General features: G+C 37.3%; 1 protein-coding gene across 2 annotated transcripts; it reads right to left on the reverse strand.

Annotated features, from left to right (window-relative positions):
- Window positions 1-20,578: 20,578 nt before the first annotated feature.
- Window positions 20,579-22,909, reverse strand: LOC145013372 (Pyridoxal-5'-phosphate-dependent enzyme family protein). Of its 2 annotated transcripts, none has more exons than XM_078972164.1 (7): window positions 22,724-22,909; window positions 22,048-22,374; window positions 21,855-21,897; window positions 21,459-21,776; window positions 21,254-21,383; window positions 21,014-21,172; window positions 20,579-20,929 (listed from the first exon to the last, which is right to left on the reverse strand). In XM_078972164.1, the coding sequence occupies exons 1-7, from the start codon at window positions 22,814-22,816 to the stop codon at window positions 20,713-20,715; spliced, it is 1,287 nt and encodes a 428-aa protein (XP_078828290.1). In that variant the 5' UTR covers window positions 22,817-22,909; the 3' UTR covers window positions 20,579-20,712. The 2 variants fall into 2 exon arrangements, with proteins under 2 accessions (XP_078828290.1, XP_078828291.1); XM_078972165.1 differs by lacking the exon at window positions 22,724-22,909 and adding an exon at window positions 22,486-22,635.
- Between the last annotated feature and the right edge of the window lie 1,256 nt (window positions 22,910-24,165).

Consider the following 24,165-nt stretch of genomic DNA (forward strand, 5'->3'; position numbering starts at 1 on the left):
CCCGTCGAACACATCGACCCGTGCCCTGTCTCTGATACCATTTGTAACATCCCCCTCTGGCACGTATCACAATATTGTTCGCTTTGGGCCACTCGGCACGAGGACTTCCCAGGGGGTCACCCATCTTGGTACTAATCCCGCCCGAGCACGCTTAACCGCAGAGTTCTTATGGGATTTGTTGCCCTCACGGCTTTAAAACGCGTTGTGATAGGGAAGGTATCCACACCCCTTATAAGGAATGCTTAGTTCTCCTTCCCAGCCAATGTGGGATCAGATCTAACCCACTTTCACCGTAACTCCTATCTTTCTGGGCCTGTCATTAATGTTAATATAATAGTCTAGGTTAACCTTTGTAACCCGTTTTGAAATAATAGAAGTGTATTATTTGAGTATTATGTGTTTTGTGCTTAATTGCTTAATTATGTGGTTTGGTTAATTAAGAATAAAAATAAGCGTCAAAATTTAAGTATAAAATAAACTTGACATCTTTGGATAATGTTGTAGTAGTTGAAACAAGGTTTCCGAAGATATAAAGAATGTCGAAATCCGAGTTATAACGAAGAAGTTATGACATGTTGAAGTTTCGCGATAGAACCGGCAACGTTGAATGACATAAAAAGTGAAATTTACGTTAGAGCGATATTTAGCCTTAGTGATCTAAATGAGAATCGAAGATCTCGTTGTTAGTATCGAAGCGATAAAAAGTTAGGCGAGAACGGATGTCAAACGAAGAAGTTATGAATTTATAACGAAATTTTCTGTCCCGGCCTATTAAAAATAAATAATAAAAATAAATTCAAAATTAGCCGACGGAGTCTAAACGAAAGTTGTAGACCGTAGTCTCACCTTCGTGTGCATATAAATAACGTCGAAAATGGAGTTCGTATGAAGAAGATATGAATTTTCGAAGTTTATTAAATAATTAATAATTAAATTTAATTATTAAATCCCGGTATTATCCGAAGACGAGTCATCGGACTCATCCGAAGTACGCCCTACGTACACCGAGGTATGTCGACACTCGCACTCGAGGACTTCGGATACGTATGAAATGACGTTTCGGAGGCAGTACGCCCCGCGTACTCCAAGGCTCCAGCCTCCTATAAATAGGATGCGAGGCTGCCGAGTTCTTTTGCTATTTTTCTCTTTTCTCTCTCCCGTTTTACCTCGATTTGCGTGCCAGAAGTACCCCAAAGCCCCGGTAATATTCCTGAGCCCCGAAGCAAGTTTTCGAAGCCCCGAAGATCCCGAGAAGTGCGATTTCCGAGCCGAAGCTCTGTCCGCGAGAAATTCGATTTTTGTAGAGATCTTCCAGATCTGCTGAGGATTACTACTTCTACAAGCCGTAGTGTTGTCCGATTATCTTCTGGTCAAGTCAGTGTGTAGTTAGTTTCTTCTAACGCATAATTATGAAGTATATTATACGAAATACGTGTTATGTGTATAATTTTGTTGTTATGTACGTGAATGTATATTCACTCTCTTCAATCTCATAGATCTGATTTGTTTTCTATGAAATACGTGTTATGTTGGTATGCCTCATCTGTTATGTGAAATATGTATTGGATGAAAATGCTATACAGGTTTTAAACTATGTATAAAAATATATATTTTTATCTACTAATATGTTGGGTAGAACATGGGTAGATAGTTGGTGTGTAATAAACAGATGAGAGGCCTCGATATTTTTGTTGTTGACCTAGTTATTCAGCGGAGTATGTATAACAATCACAAACTCCTTGTAGACAGTCTCGTGGAACGCTATCAGGTTCATAACCTATAGGTGTTGTGAACGATGTGTTCACCCGTGTACTCTATCCCCGTGTTGAGGAAACCCCTTAGCAGTTATACTAGATTAGGTCCCTTGAGATAGATGTTGTTTTAGGGACGTAAAGTGAGGATAACAGGAATGGGTAATCGGGATAGTGATTGGTTGGTGAAATTAAATATAATTTATTTATTGTGGGTTGAAAACCCTATATGCTCACCAGGCTCCCAAGCCTAACCCACTCAGTTTTATTTGTATTACAGGAAGTGGTGCAAAGGGCGTAAGATGGATGAATCATCGAGTTGTTTTGTTTACAAGTTTGTATATGTATATATTTATTGAATGACTTGTAATGTTATCGTTTATGCTTTATGGTCTGTATCGAAACATGACACCCCGAGTTTTAATTATATAATGAAAATGCATCTCTTGATGAAATGCTTTGATAAATATTATTTTATCATGTTTTGTTTTGGGAACAAATTCCGCAACACTTTTAAATCAAAAGGATTTACTCTGAAATTATTTTAAAAAGCATAAATGAAATCGGTCTTTTCTGGCCGTGATTTTGGGGATGTCACAGTTGGTATCAGAGCATTAGTTTAAGCGAACTAGGAATTTTGTAGGATTTCTAAACTTAAACTTATAATGCTAAGTGGAGATTGCGAGGTGAGTGTCTGTTAAATTTTAGACACAAGCACTAGTTTATTTTAGGAAAGTTGCCTAAAATGCTTTTATGTGCTAAATGTTATATGTTGCCATATATGATATTATTTGTTCGGATCTACGGTTTGTTACCAACCAGATCTGAAGGTTTATGTGTTTAGGATTCTAAGCGTATGTCTACGATATTAGAACTAGCATGTAATCGTTTTCGGAGTGATAAGGATGACTTGAATATCTATCGTGAATGAAGATCTAAATTTCACCTTACTCGGTGTATAGATCAAAAATGGTGAGAACAAGAAGTAGTGTTGGAAACGCAAACGAGAACAGGAATCAACCGCCTGTGTTTCAACAAATAGTTGTTGAAGCTGCTGCACCAGAACAGATCACCATGGCTGGAGTGCAAGCCATGATTCGGGCTATGTTAGCCGAACAAACGGAAGAAATGTGACATATGTTGCATGGAAATAGGGACGAACCTATCATACCTAACGTGGAACCCAAACCGATTCCCGAACAATCGGAGGAAGGGAACAATAGTCACATTGTGAGTCAAATTGGGACTCAAGAAGAACGAAGGAACGATCTGGAAAGGAGAAACAACAACGATGGGCGAATGTACAAGAATTTCTTGGGTGCCAAACCGCCAAGTCTTTCTGGGAGCCCAAAGCCTGTTGAAATTATGGATTGGATCTCCGAAATGGAGATGGTATTTGAAAGTTGCAACTGTAGCAACAAACAGAAGACTGTCTTTGCAGTTAGGCAACTGAAGACTGGAGTCTTGAGCTGGTGGAAGCTATTGGCAGATACTATGCCACGAGGAGAAGCTTTGAAAATGTCATGGGAAGAGTTCTTGGAACAGTTAAGGGTGCAATATTGTTCAGAGATATATCTGATTGATCTGAACAATGAGTTCTAAAACTTGAAGAAGGGTAGGATGAGCGTAGACGACTATGCTACGACATTCACTGAGAAAATGAAATTATTTCCGTACCTAGTGCCAACGGAACTCTCCAAGATTGAGAGGTTTGCTAATTGACTGCCTGCCGACTTTGGTCCGACAGTCAAGATGGCAACTACTCTGAAAACGGCTGTTCGTGCAGCTAAGAATGTGGAGGCCCAGCAGAAGGAAAAGGGTCTGGAAAGGATAGAAGTTGGTGAAAAGAGGAAGTTCGATGGAACTTCAGGGTCCAATAAGAAAAACAAGTTCTCGAAGTCTGGTTCGAGGGGAAGTGGAGGCGAAGCGAAATGGTGCGACAAATGTAAGAAGAAGCATCATGGAAAATGTGAGGTAGTGGCCACATGCTACAAGTGTGGAAAGCCAGGTCACTATACCAATGAGTGTACCCTCACTAAGAAAATTTGTTATGGTTGTGGTTAGGAGGGACACATGTCGAGGGACTGCCCGAAGAAGAAGGAGGCAGCTAGACCCAACATTCCGCCAAAGCCAAAGGCGAGAGCATTCCAGATGACACTGGAAGCCGCTAAAGATGAAGCTGATGTCGCTTCAGGTACCTTTCTCGTAAACAAATTGTCTGCCCAAATTTTATTTGATTCTGGAGCCAACTACTCCTTTATATCGCATGAATTTGGAAGAAAGCTAGCTTTGCCTGTTGATAGACTAGATAATGCTTTATTAGTCGAAGTTGCTAGTGGCAATTTTGTACCTATTAGCCATCGTATGAAAAAAAATCTTAATCGATCTGAATGGGAATAAGTTCCACGAGGAATTATTGCCCATCGAACTTAACGGTTTCGACATTGTTTTGGGAATGGATCGGCTTAGCGACAATGACGCCGAGATTTTGTGCAAGAAGAAGATAGTGAAAGTGAACCCGCCTGGGAAGGAATCGTTTATGGTGTATGAGGACAAACGCCAAGTGAATTCTGGAATCATTTCCCTAATGAAAGCCAGAAAGTGTTTGACCAAGGGATGTACATCATATTTAGCATTCGTGATTGATGCTAAGAAGGAAAAGAAGGTGATGCAGAGTATTCCTGTGGTGTGTGATTATCCAGAAGTATTTCCCGAAGATCTTCCTGGATTACCACCTGATAGACAAGTGGAGTTCAGAATTGACTTGTCACCAGGAACAATGCTAATTGCAAAAGCACCTTATCGATTAGCACCGACGGAGATGAAGGAATTGATGATGCAACTTCAGGAGTGATTGGACAAAGGTTTCATTAGACCTAGTTCATCATCCTGGGGAGCTCCGGTGTTATTTGTGAAGAAGAAAGATGGAAGTATGAGAATTTGCATCGATTACCGAGAGCTGAATAAGGCAACAATAAAGAATAGATATCCGTTGCCAAGGATTGATGACCTATTCGATCAATTACAAGGTTCGAGCTATTTCTCGAAGATCGACCTAAGGTCAGGATATCATCAGCTGAAAGTAAGAGAGCAGGATATAGAGAAGACTGCATTCAGAACCCGATATGGACACTACGAGTTTTTGGTTATGTCGTTTGGACTAACCAATGCTCCAGTAGCATTCATGGATTTAATGAACAGAGTTTGTAATTTGTTCCTTGATAAATCTGTGATAGTGTTCATAGATGACATTCTGATTTACTCGGAAGGCCTGGAAGAGCATGGCAGACACTTACGAGAAGTGTTAGAAGTCTTGAAGAAGGAGAAGCTGTATGCTAAGTTCTCCAAATGTGATTTTTGGATTCGTGAAGTCCAATTCTTGTGTCACGTTGTCAACCAAGAAGGGATAATGGTTGATCTAGCGAAGATCGAAGCTGTAATGAAGTGGGAACAACCGAAAAGTCCAACGGAGATCCAAAGCTTTTTGGGATTAGCCGGATATTACCGAAGGTTTATCCAAGGCTTTTCTTCGATCGCTACTCTGTTGATAGCTTTGATCCACAAAGGAGCTACTTATGCTTGGAGTGAGAAGCATAAAGAAGCATTCGAGAAGCTAAAGAAGAAACTATGCGAGGCACCAATACTTTCTCTACCCGATGGAGTTGAAGACTTCGTTGTTTATAGCGATGCGTCTGGGGTTGGATTGGGTTGTGTTTTGACCTAAAGAGAAAAGGTGATAGCATATCCGTCTCGATAGCTGAAAGAGCATGACAAGAACTACCCGACTCATGATTTGGAGTTGGCAGCGGTAGTTTTCACTCTGAAAATATGGAGGCATTACCTCTATGGCACGAAGTGCAAACTTTTCACTAATCATAAGAGTCTCCAATATCTCTTTAATCAGAAGGAATTGAATATGAGGCAACGACGCTGGCTAGAATTACTTAAAGACTACGACTGTGAGATACTTTACCACCCTGGTAAAGCTAATGTTGTTGCTGATGCTCTCAGTCGGAAAGTCAATCTTGAAAGGAAAAGGCCAAGAGCGTTGAGAATTGAAGTTGTCTCGACTATTTTGGAAAGTATAAAGAAATCTCAAAGCGAAGCTTCTAAGAAGAATGACCGAAAGGAGGAATGATTGGGCAAAACGCTGGTGTTCGGTGTAAACAGTCATGGACTGAAGGTGTTCCAAGATCGGATTTGGATACCTAAGACAAGAGGAGTCAGAGATCTTCTGATGGAAGAAGCTCACAAGACCATGTACTCGATTTATCCCGGTAGCACTAAAATGTATAGGGACCTGAAACCCTACTACTGGTGGCCGACGATGAAGCTTGACATTGCGAAGTATGTGGCGGAGTGTGTGACTTGTGCGAGAGTCAAGACACAACATCAAAAACCGTATGGGAGTTTAGAACCATTGCCTGTGCCTATGGGTAAGTGGGAAGACATTGTTATAGATTTGTCACTAAACTGCCCAGAACAAAGAATGGTCACGACATGATTTGGGTGGTCGTCGATCGATTCACTAAGAGTGCGCATTTCATAGCAGCCAGGGAGAAATGGTCTATGGAAAAGCTTGTGAATTCTTATGTGAAGGAAATTGTGAGACTTCACGGTGTTCTGTTAACGATTGTGTCGGATCGTGATAGCCGTTTCACCTCAAGGTTTTGGAAAAGTCTACAAGAGGAATTGGGTACCAAGTTGTGTTTAAGTACAGCTTACCATCCGCAGACTGATGGTCAGAGCGAACGAACAATACAAACACTTGAAGATATGCTAAGAGCATGTACCTTAGAATTCCAACAATACAAACACTGGGATGAACATTTACCTTTGGTAGAATTTTCCTACAATAATAGTTTCCACTCGAGCATTAAGATGGCACCTTACCAAGCTCTGTATGGACAAAAGTGTCGTACGCCGTCTTGTTGGCTTGAGGCTGGGGAAAAGCAGTTTATGGGACCGGAGATGGTTCATCAAACTGCTGAAAAGTTGAAAATAATTAGGGAAAGAATGTTAGCAGCTTAGGATCGTCAAAAGAGCTATGCTGACAAAAAGCGAAGACCGATGACTTTTGAAGTTGGGGATTCGGTTTGGCTTAAAGTCTCGTCGTGGAAGGGACTTATAAGATTTGGAAAAAGGGAAAAATTAAGTCCAAGGTTTATTGGACCGTTTAAAGTTCTTCAGAGGATTGGGAACCAAGCTTACAAGCTCGAACTACCAGAAGAACTGAATGAAATTCATAACACTTTTCATGTGTGTTATTTACGGAAGTTCACGGGGGAAGTTCCCGACATGATTCCACTTTCGGAGTTGAGAATCGATGAGAACAAAAGGTTGATTGAAGAACCAGAGGCAATTGATGACCGAAAGACTAAGAAGTTGCAACGCAAGATGGTCGAGTTAGTGCTTGTCCGATGGAAACACACGAATGGGCCGAATCTCACCTGGGAGACGGAGAGTGACATGATGGGTCGCTATCCACATTTGTTTGTTGATATGTGATTCCGGAGACGGAATCATTCTAAGGTGGAGAGAATTGTAACGCCTGTATTTATGGGCCTATCATTAATGTTAATATAATAGTCTAGGTTAACCTTTGTAACCCGTTTTGAAATGATATAAGTGTATTATTTGAGTATTATGTGTTTTGTGCTTAATTGCTTAATTATGTGGTTTGATTAATTAAGAATAAAAATAAGCGTCAAAATTTAAGTATAAAATAAACTTGATATCTTTGGATAATGTTGTAGTAGTTGAAACAAGGTTTCTGAAGATATAAAGAATGCCGAAATCCGAGTTATAACGAAGAAGTTATGACATGTCGAAGTTTCGCGCAGAACCAGCAACGCTGAATGACGTAAAAAGTGAAATTTACGTTAGAGCGATATTTAGCCTTAGTGATCTAAATGAGAATCGAAGATCTCGTTGTTAGTATCGAAGTGATAATAAGTTAGGCGAGAACGGACGTCAAACGAAGAAGTTATGAATTTATAACGAAATTTTATGTCCCGCCCTATTAAAAACAAATAATAAAAATAAAGTCAAAGTTAGCCGACAGAGTCTAAACTAAAGTTGTAGAACGTAGTCTCACCTTCGCGTGGATATAAAGAACGTTGAAAACGGAGTTCGTATAAAGAAGATATGAATTTTCGAAGTTTATTAAATAATTAATAATTAAATTTAATTATTAAATCCCGGTATTATCCGAAGACGAGTCATCGGACTCATCCAAAGTACGCCCCGCGTACACCGAGGTATGTCGACACTCGCACTCGAGGACTTCAGATACGTAAGCAATGACGTTTCGGAGGCAGTACGCCCCGCGTACTCCGAGGCTCCAGCCTCCTATAAATAGGATGCAAGGCTGCCGAGTTCTTTTGCTATTTTTCTCTCTTGTCTCTCCCGTTTTACCTCGATTTGCATGCCAGAAGTACCCCGAAGCCCCGGTAATATTCCCGAGCCCCGAAGCAAGTTTCGAAGCCCCGAAGATCCCGAGAAGTGCAATTTCCGATCCGAAGCTCTATCCGCGAGAAGTTCGATTTTTGTAGAGATCTTCCAGATCTGTTGAGGATTACTACTTCTACAAGCTGTAGTGTTGTCCGATCATCTTCTGATCAAGTGAGTGTGTAGTTACTTTCTTCTAACGCATAATTATGAAGTATATTATATGAAATACGTGTTATGTGTATAATTTTGTTGTTATGTACGTGAATGTATATTCACTCTCTTCAATCTCATAGATTTGATTTGTTTTCTATGAAATACGTGTTATGTGGGTATGCCTCCTTCTATACAGTCTCGTGGAACGCTAGCAGGTTCATAACCTGTAGGTATTGTGAACGATGTGTTCACCGGTGTACTCTCTCCCCCTCATGGTTTCCTTTAGGATATCTATTGTTGAGGAAACCCCTTAGCAGTAATGTCCGTCCCGATGAAAATCCTAGATTAGGTCCCTTGAGATAGATGTTGTTTTAGGGACATAAAGTGAGGATAACGGGAATAGGTAATCAGGATAGTGATTGGTTGGTGAAATTAAATATAATTTATTTATTGTGGGTTGAAAACCCTATATGCTCACTAGGCTCCCAAGCCTGACCCACTCAGTTTTATTTGTATTACAGGAAGTGGCGCAAGGGCGTAAGATGGATGAATCATCGAGTTGTTTTGTTTACAAGTCTGTATATGTATATATTTGTTGAATGACTTGTAAAGTTATCGTTTATGCTTTATGGTCTGTATCGGAACATGACACCCCGAGTTTTAATTATATAATGAAAATGCATCTCTTGATGAAATGCTTTGATAAATATTATTTTATCATGTTTTGTTTTGGGAACAAATTCCGCAACACTTTTAAATCAAAAGGATTTACTCTGAAATTATTTTAAAAAGCATAAATGAAATCGGTCTTTTATGGCCGTGATTTTGGGGATGTCACACCTAACATCCCAAACTTGGAAAGTAACATCTTTGTATATGCCTCCTAATTGATAAAAATGCCTTCGGGTCCCTGTCTAATATTTAAGCCAAGGAAAAAGTTAATTGGACCCATTGAGCTCATTTCAAATTTAGTTTCCATCAACTTCCTAAATTCAGCTGTTAGGTTGGGATTCGTGGAGCCTAGGATGATGTCATCAACATAAATTTGGACTATCATAAGGTGGTTACCCTCTCTCTTACAAAAGAAGGTTGGGTCAACCGAACCTTGTTTAAATTTGGACAATTTTAAGAATCGAGTGAGAGCTTCAGGCCATAAACTACTTTGTCCATAATATAGCAGTGATCTATATGCTTTTCATTCACGAAGCCTGGCGGTTGCTCTATGTAGACAGTTTCTTCAAGATATCCGTTGAGAAAGGCACACTTTATGTCCATTTGATAGACCTCAAGGTTCTTGTGTGCAACATAAGCAAGAAAGATTTGAACCGACTCTAATCTTGCAACTGGAGAGAAGGTCTCTTCATAATCTATACCTTCCTATTGACAGTATCTTTTCACCACCAACCGGGCCTTGTTGCAAATCACATTCCCTTCCTTGTCCATCTTATTTTTGAATACCCATTTTAGACCGACAACCGAAGCATCCTTTGGAGTTGGAATTAGATGTCATACTTTGTTTCTTTCAAACTCCTTCAGCTCATCTTGCATGGCTTGAACCTAATCAGAATGATCAAGAGTTGAATTCACTGTCTTCGGTTCAATTTTGGAGACGAAAGAGTTGAACATGCAAAATTCTACTTGATAGAATAGTGCAGGTTGTTTCGCTTTCAGCTGTGATCGAGTTAATACCTTTTAAGAAGATTCCCCAATGATTTGGCTTTGAGGATAGTCTTTGGTCCATTTAATGAGAGGAGGGTAATTTGGATCACAAGAGGGATCCAGTTCTGCATTGACTTCTTCTTCCAATTCTGATTGTGTATCATCATCATTGGCATTCGTATCATCCCACTCGAATGATGATACGAGTTCAATTTCTGGATCAGAATGCTCCCCTTCGTTTGGACTTCCGGTTGAACTTGATGATTGCGATGATGAATTCTCCCCCTGAAATGATGAACCCGAATCATTTGGTAGAGACGAACCCTCCCCCGGGATAGAAGAACAGTCACCAGAAGGTTCGCTTGAGTCTGGCCTTTCAGTTGCCTTTGGTTGTTCATTTGCCATCTTCTGTGTGGCATCGTCAATAATTTGCTTCAAACTGTCAACTGTGTTATCTTCAGCCTTGGATTCAGAATCAATAGCTTTTTTTGGTTCTTCGAAGAGAAGCATATATTGCTCGAAAAGATTTGAGATAGGCACAGTGACTTGACTAGACTTTGGAAAGATTTCCTACATTGCACCTTCAGTTGTCTTCAACTTCTTAACATAACCGTCATCGAAAGTGACATAGTATGTCTCTTCAATTCAGAACTCTATACACCTTAGAGTTCAACGAGTAGCCCAAAAATATCCCTTCATCGGCCTTAGCATCAAACTTGTTTCTGTTCTCCTTTGAGTTGAAAATGAAGCATCTTGAACCGAACACGTGAAAGAACTTCACATTTGGCTTACGGTTGTTCAAGATATCGTAAGGAGTGATTGAGAATCGTTTGTTTAGATACGATCTATTCTGAGTGTAACAAGCAACAACAATAGCATTAGCCCAGAAATATAAAGGCAAGGAAGCGAAGCTCAGCATAGTTCGAGTCGCTTCACACAGAGAACGATTTCGCCTTTCTACGATTCCATTATGTTGTGGAGTATATGGAGAAGATAAATTGTGATTCGTTCCCTTCTCATCTAGAAAATCTTCGAAATCCTTATTCTTAAATTCCAAGCCATTTTCGCTTCTCATGTTACGAACCACTTTTCATAGTTGAACCTCCACTTGCTTTATGAAGTGTTTGAGCTTGGGATTTGCCTCTGATTTTTGCTTCAAGAAAAATACCCATGTGAAGAGAGAGAAGTCGTCTAGGATGACAAGAATGTATTTATTTCCACCAATGATTTCAACCACATAGATCGATATGTAACAGCTCCAATGGTTCTATCACATTTGTGTTGATAATAGAAGGATGAATTTGTCGACTTTGCTTTCCCATTTCACAAGCTACACATAGATGTTCTTTGTCAAATTTGAGAACTTGAAGGCCTCGAACGTGATCTCCAAGTACCAGCTAGTTGATATCTTTGAAATTGAGATGAGAAAGCCTTCGATGCCATAACCAGCTTTCGTCTGAGTGTGCCTTCGTTAGCAAGAAAACGGATGGTTTCCCTCTAATTGGATTGAGATTTAAAGGGTACATTTCTCCCTTTCGCTTCGACTTCAGCAGTATATTATTTGACTTCTTTTCGATAATCTCTGAGCCTTCGTCATCAAAGGAGATCTTTAATCCAGTCCCAACTACCAGCTATGAGATATTGATGAGGTTGTGCTTCAATCCTTCAACATATGCAACCTTTCTGATTGAGAAGTCGCCATTAGTAATCATTCCATAGCCTTTGATAGTTCCAAATGAATTGTTTCCATATTTCACCGTTCCACCATCCTTGAGAGACCGAAACTCCCTTAGTTCTTCTCTTCTTCCTGTCATGTGACGCAAGCAGCCACTATCAATGTACCATTCTTTGCAAACTGTTCGTCACGAATAACCTGCAAAATATCAAGCAGATTTAGGAACCCAAAGTTTCTTAGGTCCTTGTGATCCTTTTACAGGATAGGGAATAGTAAGAGAAACATCAACCAGATAAGTTCTTTTTATTAGAGTTGTTTCATCTTTTCTTTTTATTGTAAAAACTTTGATTTTGTTTGACTTAGACTCATTTGATTTAGACGTAGGATTCGTAGTTTGACGTCTGCATGCTTTTAGGTCTCTTTCGGGCATCTACCATCTTCTGGAAAAAGATTTCCTTTCCCCTTTGAATCTTTAGAAGAATGAGAATTAGAATAAGAGTGAAAAGAATAAGGTTTAGAAGCAAAATTAGAGCATCGATTATTGCTCTTCCTTGGTTGAGAATGAAAACATTCTTCCCTTCCGTTCTTCTGATTGAACCTGGGACTGAACCCATCCTTTCGGCTGCTATTATGTTGTGGACTTAAACCTTTTTTTAGGTTGCTTACATGTTGAGGACCGTAACCTTCCTTTTGGTTGCTTACATGTTGAGGACCGAAACCTTCCTTTCGGTTACCTACGTGTTGAGGATCGAAACCTTCCTTTCGGTTACCTACGTATTGAGGACCGAAACCTTCCTTTCAGCTACCTACGTGTTGAGGACTGAAACCTTCCTTTCGGTTGGCTCTTGGTTCTCCTCATGACTTATTTGTCTTTTCATACCTTACGTAATGAGGATTCTAGGATTGCCAAAACTGTTTTCTTTCTGAGAGATTCTTCTTGTATCTCAGGTTACGTTGGTGTTTTCATTCTGCCACCTGTTTTGGATTTTTATGAATATTGGCCTTTTTCTTCGGTACTTGAGCATGGTTTTCGCTCTTTGACGAACATGTCTCACTGGACGCTGTCACTGGTTCACCCGAAGATGTTTTGGTGCCGCTTGTGCTTGGTACATCATATCGTGTAAGTTCATTAAGTGGTTCTGCCACATACCTACCCTTCACTCTCCATGAGGTCTTCTGAGATAAACCTCTTGTTTCATCAGCGTTATCTATAGGTGCTGACCAGAAAAATTCATCACAACCATTAGCATTATCTTCTTCTACCAATGTTGTCAGTTCGGCTGTTTGTTGTGGTGTGATTCCTTGAACTGCATAAACTTGATTTGGAGTGGTTTGAACCTTTTGATATACAATAGATTTTGCCTTGAGAACTTTGGTCTTGTCTGTCAATGAGCGATCGAACTCAACGGAGTTTTAAGAAATTAGATTTTTACTAGTTTCGGGTTCGCTTTTGACAAATTCAGAACAGTCCACCACGTCCTCTATAGAGATTTCACTCATTTCATCATCCTCATTAAGTTCAAATGCATTTTCAACATGAATTTTATTTTCTAAACTTAATTTGGCATTCAACGAGCCAAATTTTTGTACATTTTCGGTTCTCAGTTTCAATTTATCATTTTCATCTAACAGATTTTTGAGCATGTCCTTATGGTCTTTTGACTTTATGTAGGACTCTATTTTGCCAAGACCAATTTTGTAGGGAGGAGAGATTTTGTCAGAAGATACAACATTTTCACAGTTGTAAGCTTCGGCATCGACTTCATCCTCCTTTAACTCAAGGAAGGGTAAAATCATGCGATGTATCTTCTTTCCTATTTCACAATCGAGATGTAACTGAGTGATATTAAAATATAATCTTTTCGCAATCAAACAAAAAGCGTTTTGCTATTTTAAAAGCTTAAGATTGTCTTGTTGCAAATAGATTAACTCATCCCTAGACCTAATTAATTCTTTCTCCTTCTGTTCAATCCAGATCCTCCTCTCCTCACTCTTTGGCGATATCCTGCTAATTTGATCAGTCAGGTTAGAGTTTGTGACACAAGTTTGGTTAAGACTACTACTTAAACTAGAAAATTTAGATTTTAAGCTATTCGGTTCCTTTTCATAGTTAGTAATAGGAATTTTTAGAGAAGTGAGAATATTTTGTACCTTCTTGATCAACTCATCACATTCGTTGATATGTGCACTGACAGGTTTCGCAGCGAAACACCTGTCCTCTCACTCCTTCTCGTCATCCAGCCTACCATCTGTTGTGTATCCTCACATCTGTGATACACCTTCAGTCACTATCAAACATCTTCCCTTAACCTTTTCTTCTTTCACTAGTAGAGCCTTGCCATGAGTGGGCTTTCTTACTTCTTCATCCTCTAAATCTGTGGACCACACCTGAACTCCACCAAATTCATCATTATCACCTGTACCCTGCACAATTAAAGCATTCATGGTATTGTTGTTAGTTGCTGATTTCTTTTTCTTGATCTCTTCCAGTCGTCTCAGGAGGTTCGCTTCCTCATCATCTTCATCAATTCTTTCAGACTTTTTCTTCAGCATGCAGTCTTTGGCAAAGTGATTCTTGCCTCCACAATAACGGCAATCAAAACCTGAGTCACCACCAATCTTCGTCTCCTTCTTGGATTCTTCTGACTTTGAACCCATCTTTGGTTCCTCCTTCACTTTTTTGGAACTATAACTTCCCTACCATTTTCGGTTCTTGTTGGTTGGGAACTTCCTTTTGATAAACTTTCTTGGATTGGAAACCATCAGGGCATACTCTTCACCAGTTAGATCATAGTCAACAAGATCTAATTCTTCTTCTTCTTCAACAACAGTTTTTCCTTTTGAAATAAGAGCTAACGAACCCAAGCTGGAAACCACGTTCGTTTCCTTTGACACTGCACTTTCATGGGACTTCAGAATTCCCACCAGTTTCGCCAGAGATTATGATTTGAAATGTTCATGTGCCTTCACAGTGGACACAACTACCATCCATTTGGGTCTAAGACCATTCATGAAGATGACTTTTTGCTCAATAACCTTCCTTTCGATCCCATGCTTTATCATCTTACTGAGGAGATGATTAAACCGATTAAAGCCCTGAATGAGTTTGTCTGCAAGCTTTTGTTTGAAATCACCAAATTCAGAAAGCGGCAAGGTTTGAATCGAATGTTCCAGATCTTCATCAGTAGAGTACAATTCCTTTAACATATCCCATATTTCTTTTGTTGTAGCACATGAACTCACCAATCGAAACGTATCCGATTGTAAACCAAACCTAATCATTCTTAAGGCTTTAATGTTGCACTGAAAATTTCTTTCTCGTCTTGAGGAATATCATTCACATCATTCACGAGTTGATTGTACTCCTTTTGAGTTTTGACAATCTTTGAAGTGCTTGAGTGAGCAAACGGACCAACTGTGATTGCTTCCCAGATCAAGTACCTATTATCCTCTGATCCGATTACATAATCTTCGAAGTGGTGCGTCCAAACTTCATAATCCTGAGTGTATAAGATTGGAATCCTTGTGGTTGATCCAATACTGTTGGAGATGTTGATTGGATTGGTTTCTGAATCGTCCATAGACATTGTGATGATGTTTGATCGATAACCTATTTAAGATCAGACTTGTAATTTATCGTTAGGGCAAGATCGACAATTAATAAGATACGTCAATTTGGAATGACTGCTCAACTAATATCAATCAATGTGGAAAAACCCTAACAATTTCTTCAACAAAAGAGATGTGTATGAATTACACAGCCTCCTACTCTGATACCAATTGATGAGAATAAATCTCTAGATCGTTTAGATTTCACAGGTATATTAATAAAGAACAAACTATTCACTAAATACAAGACAAAGAACACAATATAGAATCAATATGAAGCTTATGATTCAAACGTAGTCACGCCTCAGCAGAGCTCGATAAAGAACTTCAATTGTAGAGGCAAGCTAGGGTTTTACAATGCAATGACGAGAATAATAAAAGTGTTGCAAACTAAGGATGCATGCATGCACCTTAAATACTAAAACCCTAGAATAAAATAATGCACGGTTAGACAGACCCAAACCGGCTACAAAACTGGGTCAAAAGAAATTAGCCCAAGACGCAACACCATAATCCCAACACAAAACATAGCATTGTACGATCGTTCCTATTTTTTACCAATTGTTACACTAATTACCACCGAAAACACCCTTAGGCCACTGAAATCACATGTGATTTCGGTCCTAGGTGTGATTTTTGTCTTGATTGATTTCGGCTAGAAGTGATTTCAGTTTAGGCATGAGATTTCAGTCCATCAAAACCGAAATCTCATGGTTTTTGATTCCCAAAACTGAGAACCCTTAAAGTAGGGTATAATTCATACTTTAAATCCTAATTATTTGACTTTTAGTTTGACTAGTTTGACTTTTAGTTTGACTGGTTTGACTTTTATTGAACTGAAATAGCCGGTTTTCAAATGGCAGACGACAACCGCAGCACAAAAAAAGGTAGTCACTCGGGGCGACAGCAGCGATGGACGTGGATAGGGTGTAGCACCGATGAAACAGAGAAGAAGGGTCAAACCTGCGAACGACAGCAGTAGCATCAGCGGAAAAAGGGTATCCGCTCTTGGTCTTCACCTTCACCAGCGATAGGAGTAAAGACGTGTTGGTTGACGGCTCAAATTGTCGGCAAGAGTATTGGTAGAGAATGGTGGTCGCTTGGTGGCCTTTAGCTGGTCGGAAAAACGAGCGAAATGGATGGTGGCAGCTGAAAGGTCACACATGGTGGCTGCCTTGAGGAATAGGTTTAGGGTTTGAATGAAAACCAAGGGTTTCGGGAGGTAACGGGCTTATACCCTGTCAATTTCAAAAATTAAGGCATTATACACTTTTAGTCCCCCCCCCCCCCCTCACAAATCCTTTGCATTTCGAGTCCAAAATTTACTAACCAGCCCCTAGCATCCAAAAATCTATTCATAACTATTCCATATGATATTGTTTAACCCTCAATATCCATAAATATAACTTTTAACTCCCATGGCTAACACTGATTCCTTATTACAGAGTTAGGGCTAAATAAAATAAAATTTATATCCCGGGGTTTAGGCTTTATTATTTATTTAATTATTTTATTTAAATTTCAAACGAAATGTTATAGAAAACTTTGGGATGTTGCAGTTAGAAAGCATAATTAATTTTAATTTGTGCTTGATTGCTTAAGTTGATCATAGGGAAGTAACTATTAGATTTATTATTCATAGTCCAATTTGTGCTAATCACCCTGTACTTCTATTTGGTGAAGATGAAGCTGAATCTTATGTGTTTATTTCGATTTAATGGATGTTTTATGTTGATCTAACTTGTGTTTGATAATCAAAATCCTATCATGCTTAGTTCTGGTCTTTGATTGACTTGGTATTATTTTAGTGTAGTAAATGATCATGTTATTGCATGAACTTGTTTTCATAGTGGTTTATGATCATTAAACTGCTAGAGCTAGGGTTAAACAAATCTTAGATTAGGTAATTAAAGCATGTAACTTAAACTGTGTTAGAGAGCATAATTGGTCCATAATTTTTGTTTGGTTGCTTGACTTGTGATGGTTTTAAAGCAAAAGAACATCCTATGTGCTCATGCAAAACCCTAAAGCTTAGATCTAGGCTTCTCTATTGTACATGTAATTAATCTAAGACTTGTAACCCTAGATCTAGCATGTATAATTCGAAATTAACACTATAAGAACATATCTAAGTGTTTACATCTTTCAATTGGCTTGAAATCCTTTGAATCTTCTTGATCTTGAGCTTAGAGTCACAATTGTAACTCCTCTAATGGTTCACAAACACCACAAGCAAGAAGGCTATTATGAGAGAGGAGGACGAACACTAAAAATCGGCCCTATGGTTTCATATGGAGTCAAGGTTCTGAAAATTGCATCCAAGGGTCTCTATTTATAGTGTAGGCTGCTAGGGTTTTAGTCTAAACCCTAATGGACAGCTTAGTCACCAAGCAGCCCATGGAACCTTCTAGATTAGGGCCTTTGGACAAAAATATGATGGATCCCCATCATAATTCCGTTATCCCTTAGTCCATTAGGTTTCCCAGCCCAAAACTCAACTATCACACATTTGACAGTTTATGCCCCTTTATTCAATTAATCTCTTTTAGTCACCAAATTAATTCCTAATTAATTTATGACTAATATTAATCAAATAATATAATTTCTCCTTTAATATATTATTCTTATAATATATAAATAAACCATAATACCTTCATAGTCCAATTTGTGCTAATCACCGTATACTTCTATTTGGTGAAGATGAACCTGAATCTTATGTGTTGATTTCGATTTAATGGATGTTTTATGTTGATTTAACTTGTGTTTGATAATCAAAATCCTATCATGCTTAGTTCTAGTCTTTGATTGACTTGGTATTATTTTAGTGTAGTAGATGATAATGTTATTGCATGAACTTGTTTTCAAATTGGTTTATGATCATTAAACTGCTAGAGCTAGGGTTAAACAAATCTTAGATTAGGTAATTAAAGCTTGTGACTTAAACTATGTTAGAGAGCTTAATTGGTCCATAATTTGTGTTTGGTTGCTTGACTTGATAATAGGAAAGTAACTATAAGATTTATCATTCATAGTCCAATTCTTGCTTATATCAATTTGTTGTTTAACTTGTGCTTAAGCATTGTATGGTAATTCATAAGTTGGTACTTCTAGGTGTTTGATCATAATATCTAATTATTTAACGAATTAGTAATTAATATAATTCATCAACTACAATCAACCATAGGAGAGGGGAAACCGGAACTGTACATAAGTACTCTTTAATCTTGAAGTAAAAATCATTTTCTTTGCTTACTTAGTTTTAATAGTTGTTTGAATTGAATTAAGTTCTTCTAATCTTGCAAAATCAGTAAAAACACTTTTTAAAGTTTGTTTCTTAGTTTAACTAATAGTAGTTATTTTTCTAAATTGAAATTTTATTCATGTATTCAACACCTGACTTAAGCTATTTTATAATTCGACTAGGTACACTGCCTATAGGTGTATAAATTTGTTAAGTAGTTAGGTTTATAAATTTAAAAGTTGATAGGTATTTTTGTGCACATCAAAGGTCAATTTTCATGCTTGGCATCATGTGAGTTGCCACGTCAAATTATTCATTGAATTTATTGAACCATTCATTCGGTCAGAAGCAGACGAATCAAAAATAGGCGCGGCTAGGATTGGGGCATCAATAACATATATTTTCTTTTTCGTTCTTGAGAGCCATTTTCAAGTTATACTATTTGGTAAAGGTTTACACCATTAATCTTATCCTTCTCGATTAGAGGATGCAGGGATAAGTTGTTAATTACAAATGTTATTACCATCATGGGCGTGTTTGGAAGTGGCACGGAGCGTTTAAGAGCTTCTAGCGTTTGACAAAACGCTTTGTTTTGAACAAAAAGTCTCGTTCAGCACTACAAGTTTGTAGTATTTAGTTTAAATAAAACGCTCCAAATCTGAAAGTTATCTCAGTAGCTTTTAACAAAAACGCTCCAAATCTAAAAGTTATCTCAGTAGCTTTTAACAAAACGCTACCCGCTACCAACTAGTTTTCGTCAAACACAACCTATAAAAGTTTTAATAGAAATTCAAATTTTAGTATTATCGATAACCCTTCATAAGTTTGTTACCCTTGTATTTTCTTGTGATGTGTGATGATTGTTATGCAATTTATTTGTTTATTAAATAAAAATTATGATTTCATAAATGTGATTTGCTTACATTCATATATTTAGGTTATTCATAGAGTTTAAACAAATTCCAATTTGCCACTTGTAATCTACTTTCTTGCGATTATGTTGTGGATGAGTAGATATGGCTTATCGGATTGTCCGCTATTTTTAATGAGCTAGCTTTGTCCTTTTCAAATCTTTTAGAGATGCTCAATTCGATGACATGTAGAAAAAACATGCAAAAAAACGATCATGATTCTTGTTTACTCCACGATGTGGGTGATTTGGAAGGCAAGGAATGTGTTGGTTTTCAGAAATGAAAGGCAAGCAATGTTGACTTTGACGGACGATACTAGCATTAGTATTTTTAGTTGAATCAAGTGTAGATCTAAATTTACAAAGATTGATTGCAATGTATGGAGTATGTCTCTCTTTTCAAACTTTTCTTGTAATTTGACTTGAGCTCCTCACTTAAGTTTTTTTTTTCTTTTAGTGCTAATATATTTGCTCTCCGTTAAAAAATAAAATAAAATAAAAAATAAGAAAATAAAATAAAAACCTTGTTATATACATGATGAGAGATCTTAGTGGAACCATAATACACAATTAAATTATGGTACATCCAGCAAAGTAGTAACTGAGAGCTTGTATTGACGATATTGATTGGCTACTACATCACAATGCGTTCATCTAACTGGAGATGGATAAACACATAATCAAGGACCAAAGAGAAAGATAAATAAAAAGATTGAATATGATAAATACAATAGCATTCTTCAATTAGTGGTACTCATTGAGCTTATGTTCTAACAATAAATTTCTGTGACATATGTTTCTTTTTTTCCTCATTACATGTTGTCTACATAAAGTTCCAATAAGTGATGTTTAAAGATACAAGAAAATGACAATACACTTGGAAAAATGGAAAGACAAAGATAAATAAAGACAATTTCGTAAATGTTAATTGTTCTTTTTGCTATTTACAAAAACGAAGAAACATCCATATTTAGTTTTACTCATTATATGTGTATTTATGCAAAAAAAAAAAAAAAAAAAAAAAAAAAAATGATTTTTTTTACCAATTTATATACCAATGTTTCGTTTTTTTCCAATTTACGCAACTTGCACGAATTATCCAACAATGTTTCAACTAATAAGACATGTTAACAAAAAATATGAAACTACATAAGCACCATAGTTTACTTTTTACATGTAATAGCAATGTACTTATGGGTACAAAAATATAAGTATGGATAAAAAATAAAGTACATTGCCGATATTAGTAAGTAGTTGAAAATTAGAAGTAAGACTTGTAGCGTTGAGCCAATCCAAACATGCCAAGTGTCCCACCAGTGTGAAGCATCACAACTTTTGCACCACCTTTTTTTTCCTGTTGACTAAGTTGACTTGCAAGCTCCCATGCAGCCAATGTATATATTGGATCCACCAAAACACCCGTTTCCTTAGCAATCTGTTGGCATGCTTCTATTTCCCCTTTCAACACATTCCCAAATCTGCATTTTAAACAACAAAACATCCATCATTCCAAAAAAAAAAAAAATTAGTATAATAATGTAATAGAAAGAATCCAAACATACTTTCTTGGATGCTCACGTTCAACCCAATGTACAAGTCCATTATGCATAATAATAGGGAAGCCAGAGGATCCAAACAACTCAGATATCAAATGTTCCTCATGTTTTCTGTATCCTTCAATGGTGTCAGCAAGCATCACTGAAGTTATTTCCCATGGAAGTCTAGCAAAAAGTAGAAACAAATCAATATTTTTATTGGTTGAAGTTTTAAATATATTCATTTAAAATAATTAAACCGCATACCCTAAACACAAGGCTCCAATTCCTAAACCAACAGCTGTTGTTCCAGTGCCTGAATCCACCACAATTTTTATTGGTTGACTTTTTCCAAGTATATGATCTTGTGACAAGTATTTCACAAGGCGAATCAAGCCTATAGAAAGTCAAAAGTCAAAACCTATAAAAATTCAAGATAGAGTTATGACTTATGAGTTGACTTCAAGCTTACCAGGTAATGCAATGGCATCTCCAGCACCTTCATTGATAACTACTATCTTCTTTGAATTTGAAGGCTGATCAAGGTTTGACTTTGTTGACTTGTGGTTTGTAAAGGAAGCCTTGAGTAAATCATCAAGGCGTATGATAGTCCCAGGTATTGAATCAGCATGTGATGTCAGCATTTCTTCCCTTTTAGCATATACAGATCTTGGAACATATGTGACATTTCCATATAACATGGAAATCAAATTGTAGCCTGTAAGAATTTGAGGTTGTTCTCCACGTAAAAGTAAATGTGCCTTTAATCCTCTCTCTGCACAAGAAACAGCTGAAAAACACACAAACACAAAATCAAGAGTTGTAATCTGAAAACAGAATGAAGAACATGAATGTAAATGTAACATACCAACAGCTGCAGTATGTGCACTTTGGCAACCTCCACATGTGACCTATAAAAATGGTGTAATTGAACTTCAAGACATCACTTGCAGAATCCCAGATGGCCTATAATCTTTCATATATTGGTAAAGAAGTTTAAAGAGAAATGAAAACGTTTAAATTTTTGGATTATTTGAGAGGAGATGTTATCTTATTCTTACCACATCGGTTCCTAAATGATCTTCAATAAGTGGAAGCAATGCATCCAGTTTCCTGGCCTTGTTACCATTCACTAATGGATGCAACAAATCATCACGAACAATGTAGAATGATGACTGATCATTGTGACATTCCGTTAGATTCTCACCCAACGAAGGATGTGAGTTGTTTGAAAAGGAAACGTTCCCAAGTAGTTTAGAAGTGGGTTGTGTTTGTAAGCGAGAAACGTTTATTTGGTGAACTTTGGTGTCTGGATTCTTCAATGTCCATCTTCGATCCAAAATTTTCATCATAAACTCTTCCCTCGTCGAACTGGAATTACAGACAACCTGGAAACAAGTAAACCCCGATAATTTGTTATAGATTGTTCAAATTAGAAAACTAAAACCAAATAACCCTAGCTAATTCAAGTTGTCGGAGTCAAATGCAAAACTAATTACCCATCTTAACTTTGGGAAATTCAGCGTTATTTAGAAAAAATTGTGCAGAAATACAACATAGCTTCTTTGTCAACTCTTGAGTGATGACTGATAAGTTTTGCTTTTCACTTATTAATCTCCAATTTCGATGAAATTTCATATTACACATGATATTGATGGAATTAAGATCGCTACGAAACAAACTGTTAAAGTTGCATAGTCTTTAATTAATCAAAAAGGGAAATAAACACGCTCGAACCTGGGGATTATTGTAGGAGCATTGTGAATGAAACTCGGGTCTGAGGGATAAAATTGGAGGTTTTCTTTGAAACATAGACTTCATTACGTGCATCAAGATTTGCCTGTTTGCCCTAGAGTAGAACGACGAGATTTGCAGGGACGATGACGAGGGTATGGAAATGGAATGGGACGATAAGATAAAATAAAAGAGAAACTTTCAAATATTCACGACAGAAAAATATAAAATAAAATAAAATAAAGGAAAGTAAAGAAAAGAGAAAAAGAAAACAGAAATAAAATATGAAGAAATATGTGTTTTGCTTTTATTTCTTTAACGAAACTCATAAAGATCAATTTTTTTATTTTTTTTCCACTTCTATCTATTTACTTTTCTTTCCCTAGTTTAAGTCGAACTGTGGCACAATGTGTAATTTCCATGGTTCTAAAAAGCTTGTTATGGCTCCGTCATAGCACGTCTCGACTCCAAGGTTTGCACATGCCGCCAAGCTTTGCCAAAACGCCGCCTTAACTCATATATATGTATACAAAAGAATAATAGTTGAAAATACATATAAAAATATTAATTATATAGAAAATTGTCACCTTAAGTCACGCCTTACAAACGTCGTGACTCGTCAAGGCTCGGAAAAGCTTGATGTTTGATATTGCCGCCAAGTCACGCCTTACGTTATTTAAAAACTTTGTAATTTCTTAATTAAAAGTTAGATTTTGTTTCAAAATAGCCAGCAATTGAATTTAACTTGCATGCGATTATGTAAGTCGTATGCGGTTTAGGCATTTAACTCGTGTGTTTGACTACGATTTTGGCTACTAGGTTGCGGTTTCGTGGCCCACCCATGAATTGCAGCGCAGCGCATCTGTCTATTATATTTAAACCCTAAAAAAATTGTAGGTCATTTTTTCACTTTGATCAACTGAAAAATCTCTTGCAAATGGTTGAAGACGAGACCCTGCTAAACAATATTGTACGTGATCGTGAAGTTAATTTTTTAGCATTGACGTTGAAATCTAGTAGCATTGTGTATGATTTTAATTAGGAAAAAAATAGGGAAAATGATGAACGAAATCGCAAATTGCATGGGTGTCACATAATGCACATGATATCCATGTGAATTGCAATTACATTGACTATGAGTAGATTCCTAGGTAGACCTCATTTTACACAATCGTTGCTAGCTAGTTCTTACTATGTGTTATATATATATATATATATATATATATATATATATATATATATATATATATATATATATATATATATATATATATATATATATATATATATATATATACCCTTTTGATTTTGGTTTGGGTCCTTAGAACTCTAATTTGATTTGGGTTGAGATACTTATTAGGGAACCATTTACTTTGGATTATGAAATACTCATTCCTTTGTTAGAGTATGGCTAGTAAGCCATTCATGTTGGAATTGATTATTAC

The sequence above is a fragment of the Lactuca saligna genome, chromosome 8, assembly GCF_052625555.1.
Source record: "Lactuca saligna cultivar CGN05327 chromosome 8, ASM5262555v1, whole genome shotgun sequence".
NCBI lineage: Eukaryota > Viridiplantae > Streptophyta > Magnoliopsida > Asterales > Asteraceae > Lactuca > Lactuca saligna.